Genomic DNA, 17,173 nt, shown 5'->3' on the forward strand with positions numbered 1-17,173 from the left:
GGTCATCCTCGAGAGTATCTTGTGCGAGAAAGCAAGTAAGGCAACATCCAGGCAGCACGAACACAGGTTGACATGCAACCATCTACGAGAGATCAAGCCCAAGTTCCTGGGCGATAACGACGGCATGAACATCGTCTCCGCAAAGATAATCTTTAATTTTCAACCAAACCCGCAACTTCAGCGACCCTTTACTACGGCGGAGATGTCAATTGCCTTAATTGTCTCGTTAGAGAAAGCTACAGAAATTCGGAGAACTGTTTACTAACGCGTGTGCATTGTTTGGCTCGGCTGTGACATCGTTCTTGGTTAGTTTTGCTTACTTCCTTTTCCTAGATTATTCGCGTCTATCCCTGGCATTTCCGGTGGCAAACAATGCTTAGGATTTATTAGACAATTGTCAGATTTTCTCACCGTATTCGGCACCTTCAATGCAGTCGTACAACTCAGCCGGTTGCTATAGTGTTGGGCTGCTCAGCACGAATCCCGGCCACGGCGACCGCACATCGAAGGGGGCGTAATCCGAAAACACCCGTGTACTTAGATTTAGGAGCACGTAAAAGAACCCCATGTGGCCCAAATTATTCCGAAGCCCCGGGCTACAGCGTGCCTCATAATGAAATCGTGGTTTGTGCACGTAAAATCCCGTCATTAAATAAACTGAGCCGGAACGGTTGGCACGAGCACGCCTAAACGGAGCAGTGCGGTCAAAAGGTTACACCAGCTGCCGCAGTACGGCGTGAGGCGCTTCACGAAGTCTGAGTGCATCGCCACGAAGCCAGGTCACCCTCACTGTCGCTCTCGCAGGTCTGTTATGCGCGCGTTCCTTGTCCATGCAACCTCTTACCTACGTTCTGACTACACCTGGGTAAGGCCCAATAAAAATCTACCAAGCCCCTCAACGCGCTTGCTTGCCCGCGAGGTGTTCGTAACTCGAAGGACGCTCAGCGGCATTCGGTTCGACATTGGCGACATCAAAATGTCAAGTAGGCTCACATTCTAATTGCAAGTTGACAAACCCCAAATTTAAGTAGGCCCAACCCCAAATTTCAGTTGGCCTACCCACAGATTTCAGCATGTCCCATCCCCAAAATCAAATTGACCCACCCCCAAAATTTCAAGTTGACCCGCCCCCAAATTTCAAGTTGACCCATCCCCAGATTTCGAGTGGGCCCACCCCCAATTTAAGTTGGTCTGCCTCCAAATTTCATATTGGCCCACCCTCAAATGTAAGCTCACCCACTGCCTAATTTAAAATGGGCTACCCTCAAATTTCAAGACGCCCAACCCCTAATTTAGGTTGGCCCACCTCCAAATTTCACTTGACCACTCCGCGATTTCAACCTGACCAATCCCCAAATTTCAGTTGGCCCACATTCAAATTTCAAGTTGGCCTACCCCAAAATATAAACTGGCTCATGTCCAAATTTCAAGTTATTCCACCACCTAATTTAAGTGTGTACATGCCATATTTCAAGTTGGCCTACCCCAAACTTTAAACTGGCTCATGACCATATTTCAAGTTGGCCTACACTCAAATTTCAGTTCGCCCACCCCATATTTCAAGGTGGCCCACCAAAAATTTAATTGGCACAACTCCAAATTTCAAGTTGACCAACACTCCGATTTTAAGTTGGCCTACTCGCTAAGTTCGCCCACCCACAAATTTCAAGTTCGCCCACCCACAAAGTTAAGAGTTCCCTCCCACAAAATTAAAGTTGGCGCACCCTCAGATCTAAACTGACGCACCCCGAAATTTTAATTGGCATACCTCGAAATATCATATTGGCTCATGCCCAAATTGAAGTTCGCCCTCTCCCAAAATAAGTTGGACCACCCTCAAATCTCAATTTGCCCATCCGCTAATACCAGTTGGCTTCCCCCAAACTTCAATTGGCCCAACGCCAAATTTTAGTTGGCACATGTTAAAATGTCAAGTTGGCCCACCCCCTAATTTAAGTTGACTCCCCCGCCCCCCAAATTTCAATTGGCTCACATTCAAACTGCCAGTCGGGCCACGCCCAAATTATATATTGGCTCATTTCCAAATTTCACGTTGACCAGCCCCCCAATTTTAAGTTGGCCAAGCCCCTAATTTAAGTCGCCCCACCCCACATTTCAATATGGCCCACCCACAAATTTCAAGTGGGCAATTTAAGTTGCCCGACCCCACATTTCATGTTGGCCTATCAAAAAAATTTCAAGTTGGCCCGCTCCCAAATTTCAAGTTGACCCAATCCCAAATTTTAACTTGAGCCATCCCTAAATTTAAGTAGGCCCACTCCTACCATTAGCTTACACATGCATTTTTAAGTAGCCCTATATATCTCTATGGGCATTCTCTCTTTATTTTGTTTGGTTGCTTTGAATGGTTCTTTATCACTTAAAAGCTACCAATTATCTACATTTACATTATCATAACGATTAAATCTCTTAACTTCATAAATTACGAATTGTCGTTCAGATACCAGGCATTACACTTTCCGCGTGACAGGGCTGAGGAACTCGCCAAAGAATGATTACGCATTAGTAACACACGAGAAAATGAAGAGATTAATAACAAAGCTCTCTGCAAGCAGGATGCAAGGAAACGGGGTCCATGCTGGAGTATCTCAAGAAATGCTCGGAAGAAGGAAAACAACCGTCAATGTGAAAGCAGACTGTTATTACAATGATTCCCAAGCCTAAAAAGCCAATCCAGATGCAGAATCTACGAACAATATCTTTGAAGATGTGTTCTAAACAGGCCCACCCTATACATATGAAACAATGTTCTCTCTGATAGCATGTTTGGGTTATGACCACACCTATGGACGTAAGAAATATACAGCTTAAAGAAGAGCTTGTCGACGAGCTTGAAACACCTAGCAAGAGTCATCCTTGCCATGGTTGTAAAGGGAGCATTTGATATCGCAGATCACGGTATGATATTCCTTCACCTAGGCCACTGCAATTGCAGAGAACGAATTCGCAACAACATCACGGCCTTCGTCACTGATAGCAATGTAACACTTAGGAATGGGCAATCTGCGATAATGAAAATTCAAAATGCCGCATACAGGACTTTGCAAGGCTCAGTCAAGTCGCACACGCTATGTATTCTTATTTTGAAGTCCTTACTTAAGAAACATAAAAACATAAAATGCATTGGTCATGCCCTGTATGCGGATCACCGGACCATCTAGATGGCAGGAGAATCGGCAGGGCTGCAAGAGGAAGCGCGCTAGGAAGCCACCGATACTAAGAAAGAATGCCTCGATTGCTGCTGGATATCTTTCCCTTTGTACCACGCAAGTGTACGACAAGAACACCACCCCAAGAAACGCCAGACCCCAGAATTTCCATATGAAGGGTAGAAGTACCTCAACAAAGCGTCTTCGGTCTGGTCATTCAAAAGGACGGAGCCGGGGAAGCGGAGCTGCAGAAGACGCAAAAGACTAATCGATGTGGGTCACTAAGTTGACCCACATCGATGAAGAGTGGCCAACAAACGACGCGGCCCGAAAGAAGACTGCAGCAGAATTATCCATGCTCTGCTTATCTGCAGAATCACGTATGGCATGCCTTATGTTAACATAAATAGCGTGGAAGACAACAAAGCTAACACAGCCATTCCTAAAGCCATCATGCCGGCCAGGAGATTGTCGCTGGAAGCACTCAAGTAGAAGCTACTCATTATGGGCGTCTTCAATACCTGGGAAAATCTAGTGGAGGCGCAAAGCTTTAACCGACTGAGAAGCTGCAGGCTAACAACCACGGAGCATGCACTAACAGTAAAACTAGAATGCTTTGTCAAACTCGGCACGCCCCATACGAGACGCAAGCCCATAGATATGAGAGAACATACATGTCTCAAACACTCCCAGGAACATGCATCCGGAAAACGAAAAGGAGTGGCGGATGGAAAGAGCAGAAGTAGTAAAGAATATGCTGGATCGAAAAAACAGAGTGAAAGCTTCAGATACGCTGATGCTGCAAGATACAAGGACTAAGACAACTGCTCAATGAGCTTAACTGACGAAAAAAGCAGAGAGCGAGAGAGACAGAAGAGAAAAAAAAAAGAAAGCAAAGAGAGACGAGAAGGCAGCGACGTTGGAATCTAGAGACGTCACCGGAGAGGATGAAACGGCGATAGCCTTCGCAATAATCACCACTTGTAACGAGCCGCGTACTAGCGTGACAAACTCGCAAGAGGCCTACAAAGGATTGTAAACAAAACAAGCATAAGTCACAGCCTTGAACTTACAGAAAAAAAGAGCCCATACGAGACGCCCGTTTACTGTGGATGCCCGGGCTCGCAACGCTGCAAAAAAATCTCGCGGCACGCGCCGCAGCCTGAAAGCTTGTAGACTGGGCATTTCCGCAGAATCCCAGCCCCCCCCATAGAAGATTAGTAGTTTGTCCGACCCAATTGTACCGATATACTAGCACACTATAAACAGGGACGAATACTGCGACCCATATCTCCATAAGAAGCTTACCAGAGAACAGGGCAGGGCGTCTTCTGGAGAAAAATTCCAGTGAGAACGTAACTGCACGGTACATTGCTACATGCCACGCGTCCGAGCACCTATCCAAGAAACTACAAGTACTGCAGGTCTTCAACGCTTTATAACACATGGTATTAGAATGCGAGAATCCCCCGAGAACTCCTCAAAGCCCACCTAATGGCAGGCCCTGCACGCGACTCAAGAACCCAACAACCGGTTTTACCTTATAACCCCCGTAAACAGGCCGCGGAGGACAATGGTTCCCGGAAATGATGAAACCGCCCATCTGAGGCTAACAAGGCAGAAGCCGGATCTTTACTATGACCTATTCCTTCTATGCATTATTATTTACCTTGCCATTAATGTCCTTCTTTTGAGTAATATAGATGGAAGACTGGAACTGTGCTATCTGCCACAAAGAGAGTTCCAAAAGTGCTTTTGATAGTCCTTGCAATAGCAATATTCGGAGAGTTACGTATATAAATGTCTGCCTAAGATACAGAGGCATCTGTAGCGGTGTTCTTTGTCATGCGTATATATATATATATATATATATATATATATATATATATATATATATATATATATATATATATATATATATATATACGCGCGCCCCTACCTCGCGATTCAAGAAAACAAAGAAACATGTTGCGCGCATTTTACAGAATACACCATGACCCCTATCGCTCGTGCACGCACATGTTCAGGCTGATCAATGGCGATTTAACTTACACCTTTTTGTTTTCATTTCCTGGGAGGTCGGAGTTCTATAATTTGTTGCGTTTTATGTCATGCAATTGATAATGTTTGCCTTCGTGACGTGTCTTATCGCGATGGCAGCTATAAGGACACTCGAGGTGTGTCTGCGCCGTTGCCACCACCATCGAAGCCTTGTGTGATAGTATCGACGGCCAACACGTCACCTGCGCGCTAAGGATTCACGTTGTTTCACATGGAGCGATTTTCACACTGCGACACCGCAATTGCCGTCACTTCACAACCGCCACGACCACGGCGGCTCCACACGACTGGATTCCACAATGTTGATCGCGGCTTGATCGCGCCTTCGGTGCGATTTTGTTGGTGGGACTACAGAAAACGCTGTCAAATTACGTTTTTACCCTATAGCTATTTGAAAGAAACATTGACGGGCGAGTTAGCGCTCAATGCAAGAGACATCCGTTAGCATTACGTCGCACCTGTTTCAAGTCCAGGATTGCTGATTTAGACAGCAATCATCGCATTGCGAAGTGCTGTTCTGGTGCTCACTACACACACGTACTGCCTCTTCGAGGAGCAAAGTGCACCTGAGTGTTGTGCGGAAAACATCGCAAGCAACGGCAATATATATATATATATATATATATATATATATATATATATATATATATATATACACACTCCTAAAGACCAAACTACACGTACGCTTGCCGGCAAGCGAAAGCTCGCACCCTCGCGCCTTGCGTCCGCCACGCCTCGTGAGGTATGGCGGTTTGAACTTACAGGACGCACACCAGCGCGCGTCCACTTTGCTCAGATTTTCGCCTCGGTAGACATCGTTTCGTATTTTTGTAAGGCAGCCGGAGCACCGACATTTGCCACGTGATTATATCTGTGCTCGAGCAGCGCTTCGACATGCGTGATCTTTGCTAGACCATATGCGCATGAGTGAGGTGCATGGGCGCGATCCTTCGCGCGCCGGCACGCGTGCCTGTAGTTGGGCTTTAATGCTGATGGATTAAATAAATTCATGACAAAACAACCACGGTTCCTTTCCTAGAATCCATTCATCATGCTTGGGTAGGTTGTTATTTGTGGCAGTATGCGGCATTATGGGTTTGGGTACACTGTATTATGGCTATCGCTGCAATCAGAGACGCATCGTCTCAACAACACCATCTAATCGACAGCACATCAGAACGTTAGCTTTGACGAGGGAAGAACGATAGAACGCCCCCTTACCCTTGGTACCACCATCCAGTGGCATCATACCACTGCGCAGTTTTCACCGCTTTACACTGCACTATGATTGCTATATGCCCGCAGAAACAGACAGTCAGAAGAAATCGCGGTTAGTTCTCAAATAACGCTAAACTCATTACAATTCCTTCACACATAGATGCCATTCGGAGAAACACGTAAATTAAATACAAAGTGCTTATGCGAGTTCTCAGGCCCTTCGTTAGTACTGGGGCCCCACTGCTGACGCTTCGCTCGAAAGCGGCTGCTGCGCTCTGGCGTGGTCGCGCCCGACTTTTTTTACTGCCTCCAACGCAAGCGCCACACGCTGCTGCCCAACGAAGATACCAGTGAACACCTGGAGCCGTGCAAACGGCTGGTGACCTTCAACCTCCTGCCAATATAAAGCGTCCTGATAAAGAAAAAATTAGTATTACTAGTGAAAGAAACCATGAATTTTGGTTTGTCGGTTTCAGTGGAGATATTCGTGAAGTAATTTTCCTTTTATATCTAATAATCATCACGTTTCAAAGCTAAATAGGGGACAATACACAACTTGCTTTGCCTTTACACTTGATGCGAGTTTTCTTGTCTGGCCCGCCGTTGCTTTGTGTGGCTTGGCTGAGCGCAGCCCCGTGCAGCCTGTCTTGGTGGCAATCTTCGGTTTGTACAAAGTTTAGGCAAGTCGATATGGCTGATGAATTATTGTGGGCTGTGTTCTCGCAAGCAAAGTGCAGGAGCTCGCGCGATCGAAAGTTTCGGAGACGCGTTGTAGCTATAGGCAGCAGAAAACGCTAGCTAGCATTTGCTTGGGATTTTTATCGCCTGAGCGTTGTGACAGCAAGTGTGTGCGGTCATCAAATAAAATCTGTTCCTGATTGACAGTGCGCGCGTAAAACCTCGCTACGCAATTTAGTTACGAAAGTTTACTTCAATCTATACGGCCACTAAAATTACCCTCTTTATTTCGTGTAGTTGTCCAATACTTTGCTTTTGCGATCAACTTTTCGCCTTTCTGAGGATAACACGGTATTTACTTGCGCGCAGCCTTTTTATTATCTTTGTCCCGTTGTTTACCTAGATCAAGCCGAGGGACCTCAATCGTATCCTCACTAATAGAAATTTTGTATAAACCATCTCTAATATCTCCCAATGTAAACCCGAGTGCTTGTAGAAAGCAATTCTCTTTTGCAAAAGAATGAGGCGCTCGAAGACTCCTTCGAGAGCCTTGTTCCTAGACCACGGCGGTGGCTTAGCGATAGAGCATTCGCATCCTATGCGGGGGGTACCGCGTTCAAATCCCACTCCCGCCGCAAACCCACCGATCTTTTTCTTTTCTGTAGGGTAGAGATGTTCTCTGGCCTGGCGCTCGGCTCTGAAATTTACGGTGCTCGGGCTTGTGAGTTGTCTTTGTGTGCCGCTTATATAACCACAGAGTGCATCCGCCGTGACTGTGGAACGTAACTGCTGCCACCGGGTGCCTAACGGTAAAATAGGTACAAGCGCCCTCCCGGCCTAGTGCTCGGCCATTATGGAACTTCAACTCTTGGAAAGGGGTGCTTCTCCAAGCTGAAGGCGTCCTCTCCTCAACAGCTTCCTTTTGGCACGCAACATGGGAAATAGACACCATGGGAACAGACCGAACATGGCTTTTCTTGTGTTCACGAGTCTTTTGAAGGGAACTTAGGGGGCAGGCCCTTTTCCCAAGCGTACGAGCGCCAGGCCGGGGTACACATATGACCATTAGAACCAGTGGGTGACCCGCGGCGGTGGGAATAGAAACCACAACCTCCCACAGACCAAGCGGGCACTCCACAACTACACTCTTAAACAAAATTGCACCCTTTGGATCGTATCTTGCCAAACAACAATAATCGTCATCTGTCTTGTCCGCGTTTCCTTAACGCTGCGAGCCCGGTACTTCGAATTCACGAACGGCATGCACGTTATCAGCACGACACAGCATTCTCGACAGGAAAGTAGGGGGCGCAGCGTTTTCAAGAATGTCACGTAAGCAAGGCAGAGGACATATATTGTTGTTTGGCAAATATACACCCCAAAGGGTGCAGTCTAAGAGTGTAGCCTAAGAGTCTAAGAGTGTAGGCCACGGCTATAAGTATGCATTTTCAAGAGAGCACATCCATGTGTCACTTCTTTCATTGCTTGATTCCTCAGAACAACAAAGCCGTTAAGCAGTTCACCTGTAGCGGTGCTGGAGCCCTTTCCTGCAGCCACCACAGGAGAGAACAGACGGCCTGCCTGACCACTACACAAAAGCATCTAAACGTTGAGGTGCCCCAACCGTTTCCGGAGGCATCACGTGCCGGAAGGCGCAAATATTCAGTGATACGCACTATTGTGTTGCCGATCAACGGTCGATGCTACGAGGGCACGTTATAAGTGGAGCATGGTCTTACCTTGGCATTGTCGCCCGTTGCTTATGTTCGTATTATACGCTATCGCCCTGACAGTTCCACAATATTTCACGAAATTAATTTTCCACCGTTTCAAAATCTTGAGGTCATTGGTTTGTGAGAGCTAAGTCTGAAACCAAGATTTTTGTTTTTTTATGATATGTTCACCATTCACTTTCAGCGACAGACGCGCAAAGAAACTTTGCTGCACGGAAGGAAACGCCTTTTGTATCGGCGCCTAAGTCCGACCGGTGACCACCAACCACTGGCACCGAACAGGGGCGACGGAATAGCCTAACACAGCTATCCGCTTAACAAAAATTATGCAGATCCAGAGCACTTCTTGAAAGCTATATGAAGTGGTTAAAAGAAGTCGCAGTTTCGCCCGAAAGGCAAAGCATCGATTGCGATAGCAAATTAGTGTACAGCTATAAGAAGTAAGAATAGTAGTTTTATCGGCCTTATAAACTTGCAGACATAGGCACGCTAACTAAATTAACAAGCATGGTGCCATGCGCGCACAAGCAAACACGAACACATCTGCCACAATGGCCGCGGAAACTCGCTGTGAAAACGCTGGCGTGAAGAAACACGGCAGCAGCAGTGAGAGAAGTGAAATTCCTGGGGTCTATCGCTTCAACGAACGAAATGTGAGCGTCGAAAACACAGCACGCATAAAACTACGAGCCGCCGGCGTATCTAGACTCTGCCCCCAACGCCAATCGCTCTCAAGACACGGCCGGGCGAACGCGCGCAGCCACCACATGCGCAGTAGTTGCAGCCGGAGTGCATATCCCAGGCACTGTGGCAATCGAGGTTATGCCAAGCAATTTGCAAGAAGCTAGCTGTCCCGCATCGCTCGTTCTTCTGGAAGGTATTGACCAGATACCCCAGCTTATTAGTACAAGATGAGCAATTCTGTGTGTGACGTGAGTATTCACACATTTATTTATTTCGTAAGGTGTGACAAGAGTTTGGAAAGCACATAACGGAGCATGAGTATGTGTCCACCACCCAAATAAGTCTTTAATTTTGCACGATTCTGCTTAGACGAAAGGTTTTTTTCCACGCATAATACATCAATGGAAATGCTCACCGCGCGCTGTACTTTCCGGTCCTCACCGACGCTTTTTGTTTGCTGAAAAAGCGGTCTATTTCTAGTTCTGCTGTTTCACAGTAAGATCAAGATTACTCGGAAAATGTGACAAAAGTTTCAACCGCAGATCTTAGCAACTTTTGAGCCACATGCGCCTTTCATTGCTTTGTCATCATACAGCGCTGCAAATCACGCATCCCCGCTAGTAAGCATGTGTTGAGTATGCATGGTGGCTGATTGGACAAGTTTCTGATTGATAAGCGGAAGAGTCCTTGCCCCTTGTCTTGCCCACCTTTAAGTTTAGCGCAGGGCACTTACTGTTGAGCATAATTTGTCCACAAATGATAAGATTCCAAGTCATGTTTTGACGGCCTAAATAAGGAATCATAGCAATGTATGCAAACGTTTTCCCCTAATGTGTCTGTTCGCGAAAGTTGTTCAAAAAAGCACCTAGGAACCGGTGTTTAATAAACTTCATATTTAAAGGCGGGATCTTCTTTGAGCACAACAGATCTATTAATAGTTGATGGGATCTGGGGACCACTCACCAGTCGCCAACTGAGACAAGTTGCAACGTGATAGCGCGCGTAAAACAAAAAAGCGTCAAAGTGATGCTTCGAACAAAAAATACGCACAATGTTAGGTTAGACTGATTTAAGGAATCTTAATATTTAGTAATTAGAGCAAAAAGACAAATAAAACTGAGATGCGCTTGTTCGAACTGCCTGCACCGCATATTGCTACTGGAAGTGTGGGCTTACTCCACAAAAATGTGAGCAGGTCGTGAAGATAGTGCAGTCTAAAAGAAATTATATGAGAATAAGGGCAGAACCGCTCTCATCTCTCATGTATGTAAGCGGTAATGCCATTAGCCTTCGAGCAATTAGCGACACGTCATAATGCTGAAGACGTTTAATTAGAATCGGTCGTGATCATCCTGAGACTTCCGTTGCTTCAGCTATACGCGACATACACTGTCTCATGTAGGGAAGCACTATACAAAGACACTCGCTTGCCAAGGTCACTGATTAGATTGACGGCATGACAACGACTGTGTGACGGCTACGCAGTGACCACGATGCAACGACGAAACAATGATGTCGGTGGAATCATGATGGCCGTATGATGAAGACTGCATGACAACATTGGCATGACGACTGTATAAAAACAGCTTCAAGACACAGGCACAAAGACAATGGAATGAAGACGAGTGTACGGTGACAATAGCGTGAATGTGATGGTATGGTGACCGCGGTATACAGCAGCGCTGTGATAGCGACTGACGACGACGCAATGACGATGATGGCATGACAATAGCGGTAACATCGCGATTGAAAGACGGCATCATGACTGAACTAGAATGACGAAGAAGGAACGACATCGATGGAAAGACAAAGGTGGTGTGACGACTATGGTTTGTTTTATTCCCGCTGCTCCCCGAGAGACCTCGTCTTCCTCTAGTCAAGGGCGCAACCACAGTGCCTTTAGTGATGGAGTCGTGCCACCGCACAGTGCGACGAAGAGTTGAATGATTACATTAACTACGAGGGCTAATCAGGAAGTCTCCACCCCTATATTTATTAGCCAAAATAAGGTACAGACAGGCAATTACAAATATACGTATACTATTCCACGCACCTTACACTATCTTTCCACGTCTCAAAGATTACCGCGTCTCAAACATTAAAATAAGGCCCTACAAATACAGTTAACATTGCTTGAACCTTTTTAATGTCCCCGGCAAAAGCTTCGATTAATCAATTAATGGATGTCATACACTGCATCATATGCGAATAATGAAAGGCTAAAATGACGAATGCTTAATCGGTAATGCAATAAGAAGTAATCAACCATGCCTATATACCACCTCACACTTCTCAAAGCAAGATTTCTTTCCTCATACGTGGGATGCATTTCCCTGTGGACTTCGACGGGCTTTCGTCACTTGTTCCACAAAAACGTATCCCCCTTCGTTGCTCGTACGCCGTGGACGTGTGAATTGCATAACACCCATTTTTAACAACTGACAACAGCGCCGTGCCCTCGAGCTACCCACCGATCAGGCAGGGTAGGTCCAAGAAAGGTCCGCCACTGGGAATGGATTTGTTGGCTTCGCATTTACAGCCAATAATGGCAGCAAAATTACAGAACAAGCTTTCTGATTCGCACTCGTGCATGGAAGTTCTAACGTGAGATACAAGAAGGGATGAAGGACGATTGCGGGCAGAGGGCTTTCGATGAAAGCCGGCTTGAAGCGGCAAGTGGACAGGACAGTGTCCCGACCCTTGACAGAGATTGTCAACCAGATCTCGATGCAACCTATAGACAATATGGAGCCATGTGTACGGCGAATGAAGAAAACGACGAGGGGAGTCTAGCCCGGAGAAAAACGTAGGTAAGGTCGCGAAAGTTGCAAAATCTGAAGGGTGTTCAGTATTGACGAGTTCTAGTCAGTGTTGCGCGAATGAGGCAGAACAGATCGGTCAAGCATATATACAAGATATTATTGCTGTTGGCCAGACGCGATCTTGCGTGTAGGGGAGAAGAATTCAACATGCATGCTCAGAGACAACACGAGATGGGCAGGTGAGCAGGATATATCTGCAGTAATAGCTGCCCAAAGCCCCTGAAGGTGATGACGGTTACTGTAGTGACCCATTCATCCCGAACTTCTTGAGCCATGAAGGCAGTCTCTAGTGAGCAGTGAAACCACTTCAACAGGCCGTTGCTTTTCAGATGGTTGGCCGTGGCATTGAAATGGCACATATCTAGGGCTCGATTCAGGACATTCTGTCACGTTCTTCAACGTGTGACGTTGTCGCAACGCGTACAAAAATTTGGAGGGTGCTTAAGCTTCCCCTTCAAGAGTGGAAAGGGACAGCACTCAAACATCTGTGACTGTTTCTCACGTTTCCCGGCTACTGGAGCTCTTGTAACCGTAATGTTTACCCGGAAACGCTAGCGGGGAATGTCATGCTTGGCGTATGCACTAAACTTCAGAGAGGGGCCACCTTGGGTTTTTTCAAGAGTGACCGCTGCTGCAAGCGACCATATCGCCGACGTCACTCCGCCAGATTTATGTTTCTTTTCGCGTAACAGAATTATGTTTTCTCGTGTATTGAAATTACAGTCCATCAGTATCATGCTTGTAGGATGCGTGTAAGTCATCGTCTACAATTTTTTTACGTACGCTACGTTGAGAAATTCGATTATTTCAATAACTTCCTTGCACCACATGGAGGGCCAGCGTGGTTGCCTGTGCGTGGTTCGAAATTATCTTTGCCGAGAATACGTCGGAGGCACGACGCAATACGCGGGACGCCAGCGCGAGATATTCTGCGACACGGGGCCCTTAACGCTTTCGCGTTGAAAAGGCGCATATGGTCCCGTTTTACTTCAGTAACGCGGCACAGACTTGACGTTCTGCCTAAGGAATCGAAACGTAGGCACTCAACCCAACATCGCCATAAAACGAAAGTATTTCTCCTGAGCAAAAATAAAGCAGGTATACTCGCGGCTAACTTTCTATGGCTATAAAACGAAAGCTACGGAGGCAAAGCGATCACAGGTGAACGTGCTTCCGAAAATGGCCTCGCGTTTTAATCCACGTTAGTTTAGGCTGGGGAAGACAAAACAAACAGCCTGTTAGCAACAGTTCAATAAGAGAGAACACACCACTTAGTGTAAAGGTTTACTTATTTGGCGGCTTTTTCCTTTCGCGTCTGGGGAAACACGATAGCGTCGCACGTGAGAGCTGCTTCGATTCAGCGTCTGTTCCTAGCAACCAAAATCACTGTCAAACGCTGCCGGACTACTTGGCGCGGTTACACGTCTGCAGCAGTCATGCGCCCACAGTTTTTCCTTCATAGTCACATAAAGCTGTCCACGTGTGTATGTCCTCAATATTTCAATGCGCATGCCCGAAAAAAAGGTTTCGCGCTCTTCATGCTCAAATTTTGCAGAATGATCGCATTTTCGCGGCGACTCCGTTTACTATAACATTTGGCACAATTAATTGCCTGTTGTTTATTTTTTTTTTTAGGAAAAAGTGCAAATTTGATGGCGCTTATGGGGATGCGAGCTGCTACCGCGATGGCGCAAGCACAAACGTGCGTCGCCGCCTGCCGTCAACTGCAGAAAGCAGCGTTTAAGGGAGGGCAGTCACACGTGGCAGCCCGCCCTGAAACGCTGCTTTCTGTAGCTCACGGCAGGCGGCGACACACTTTTGTGCTTGCGCCATCGCCGCAGCAGCTCGCATCGGCATGGGCACCATCAAATTCGCACTTTTTTCTTAAAAACCAGGCAATTAACTGTGCAAAATGTTATACTAAATGAATTAGACGCAAAAATACGATCCTTCTGCAAAATTTGAGCGTGAGGAGCGTAGCGGGGAGCACAAAACCTTTTTTTAGAGCAAGAGCAGTGAAATATTGAGGACCCTGTATGGCTGAAAGCGCACGATTATTCCGTCAAAAATACCTCTCGCTTCCGTCGTGTGCTGCATGCAAGGCGTCCTCTGCTTTATTGGCCGGGATGCGCGTTTCCGCGAAACAGAATGAGTCGTCGTATGTCAGATCTCGCTAGGTGAGTCGGCAGGCTGAGACGGGCCGCGTAGCGAAAGCACGAAAACGTCAGGAACGTGTGCCGATGCAACGCCTGCTACGGCAGGACATTGCCCGGCAACTTCCATGATTTTGCATTTTGTCAGCATGCACAGCCAAAGCCGAGAGAGAAAGATCTGATGCCGTGCCCACTTCAAGCACTTCCTGAGGTATACCAATGACACGGGTGGCACCGAACCCTCGTTACATATATTCAGACAATTTTCTCTGAAGATATATTCACACCCACCACACGCGGACATCTTGGCAGTGCCGCTAGATGGCACAACATGTACAAAGCAGCAGGGCGTGATAAAAGCCAGGCTGCACACAAGCCTCGTACATGACGCGTTTAGAGGTAACCTACGGTGTGTCGCTACATTCATTTAATTGTAATCCCTTCAATGCTTATATCCACCCTGCAATCAGTGCTGCCCAATTTGTTATATAATACCTTATCTTTATCTTTGTGAAAACTCCCGACTAACCCGCTGCGCGCTACTCTAGTTTTGATGTGTCGGTGCTCGTTCAACAAGGCGCACTAGATTCATAGGTATTGCCTTTGCACTCCCAACCTCGACAAAAGAAACGCATGGTAGCAAGCTTCTTTCATCTTAATTATTTTCCGAGTTATGAAAAGTAAATAAAGCTCAATAAATAAAAATAAATAAAACGCAATAAAAGGGCGCGCTTTTGCGAAGGAAATCGATAGACCTCCTGGCACAAACAATCTGATCTGTGGTGTCTGGCAGAAAAACTGTGATACAGCCATCAGCAGACACTAACAAGCCACCTTTGCATCGTAACAGCAGTGCAACAGAAGGCTTGATCACTATCTGGCATATTTTACAGTGAAGCTGTACATGGCTAGCCAATTCGTCCGTTCGTCTGTCGCCTGTACGCCAAGAACTGCGACGCAACGCCATGGGCTGGCGCGAAAAGAAAAGTAGAAAGAGAGGCGCGTGATAGGCTGTGCCAGTAGTGACGTCGTTGGTCTCCGTTGGAGCTGAGCGCGCGCGCAGCAGTTTTTTCTCCGGCTCCGAAATGGGTAGGCCATGCGTCATACGTTCTCCTTAGGAGCCGGCAGCTTTCAATCAGCAACGCCGCGAGCAGAACCTGGGAGGAGCTCATCTACGCCATGCCGATGCTGCAGCCCGGGAACAAGAAGAAGCTCGTGCAGCCGAGCGCAAGCAGCGACTGCGTACCGAAGATCCGGCAGCCTACCAAGCCCTCGTTTAATTAACCGCCGGAGTTAATTAACCCAGTGATAAACACCGGAGCCGCACGTTTCCACTTCGCTAGTTAACCATCTGCACGGAGAGCTTGGGCGGCAATTTTTTTTTTTTCTACATTCAACGTGGAAGCGGGAGGGTGTGAGGCATTTTTACGATTTATTGTGACCCACCTTAAAAAGGAATGGCGCCCTGTGTAGCAGACTCATTGCGAAACGTTAATAAACCACGGCAGCTCACCGTACAGGACCCTGGTGTCATGCGGTCTTCCAGAATTGTATTCAGGGGCTTTAAGGATTCTTGCTGGGTGATCCGCGTGGCGGTGCCACCCGTCTTCCGTGGAGGTGGCGGCATGTCGCTGCTCAAGAAACCCGTCTTTGCTGCAGCCTTCGGTTTCCCAGTAACGGTGGCTGCGCCTGGCGAAGCTGACGCCGGTTCAGGCGACACCGTCGCTGGAGAGTCATGGGTCAGCTCCAGCTGGCCAAGCTGGGACTTGGCCTCCGCCGGCTGCGTCAGAGGTCAGTGGTCTTAGTGCGAAATGTGGCCACAGGCATTAGACACCAACTTTACAGGCGCTTACCTGAAGAAAACTATTCTACATGCTTGTTGCTAGATTATGCCCTGCCTTAGGAGTCATGCAATGACTGAAGGTCACGCAACAGATTCCAAAGTTCCCACAGAAGTGGCTTTATGGACTTATTTGTATGTCCTCATCTAATTTCCTGTAGCGCCGCGGAGATATAGAACGCGCTCGGGACAAGATATAGCACTGCTTATTTCGTTCTTTTTCGTCAACGTGGTGCTTTGCTGTTGTTATTGTAGGTGTAATGGAAGACTGCTGTGCCTTATCTGGCTCAGACAAGATGATTTTCTCCCGAAGCAAGGCCGAGATAAGTGGATGCACGTAATCACCTTTGGCGAATACTGCATAAGTCCAATTGGCGAGATTAATCACGACTTTGCCGTAAAGCGATGTTAAATACTGCGGACAATTTTATCCGAAGAATTTAGGGGATCATTTGAAAAGCACATAAAATAATGAAGCTGTACCTGTTGTGAAGTGGAATCAACCACCTTCGGATGAAGTAACGACGGTGGCTGGGAGTTTGCCGGTCTGTTGTCGAACGCCACGGGTGTTGGCGTGTTTAATTCTCGTACGGGTGGCTGCTCCGTTGACGAGGCTGTGCTCTTTTTTGACGACGAGCGGTGCTCCGCGGCAGCTGGTGGGCTGACGTCGCTGCGTAGCCGCCGGCGCGGCTTCTCGTCACCGTGCTTGCGCGACCTACTCGGTGACGTCCTAGTCGAATCGGCGACCGGAGTCGTGGGACTAGCAGGCGACACATTGGTTGAAGAATGTCTGGATGCCGCTCTCTGCCGTTGA

The 17,173-nt window shown here is 47.3% G+C and overlaps 1 protein-coding gene across 1 annotated transcript in view; it reads right to left on the reverse strand.

Moving 5' to 3' along the window:
• Positions 1 to 16,338, reverse strand: part of LOC126522245 (membrane metallo-endopeptidase-like 1) — an 89,193-nt gene extending 72,855 nt beyond the window's left edge. The window contains exon 1 of the mRNA XM_055066355.2: positions 16,033 to 16,338. Within this exon, the coding sequence (XP_054922330.1) occupies positions 16,033 to 16,146 (114 nt within the window). The 5' untranslated portion in view covers positions 16,147 to 16,338. The remainder of the gene's footprint in view (positions 1 to 16,032) is intronic.
• Positions 16,339 to 17,173: the final 835 nt, after the last annotated feature.

This window comes from Dermacentor andersoni, chromosome 6 (assembly GCF_023375885.2).
Source record: "Dermacentor andersoni chromosome 6, qqDerAnde1_hic_scaffold, whole genome shotgun sequence".
In the NCBI taxonomy this organism is placed as follows: domain Eukaryota; kingdom Metazoa; phylum Arthropoda; class Arachnida; order Ixodida; family Ixodidae; genus Dermacentor; species Dermacentor andersoni.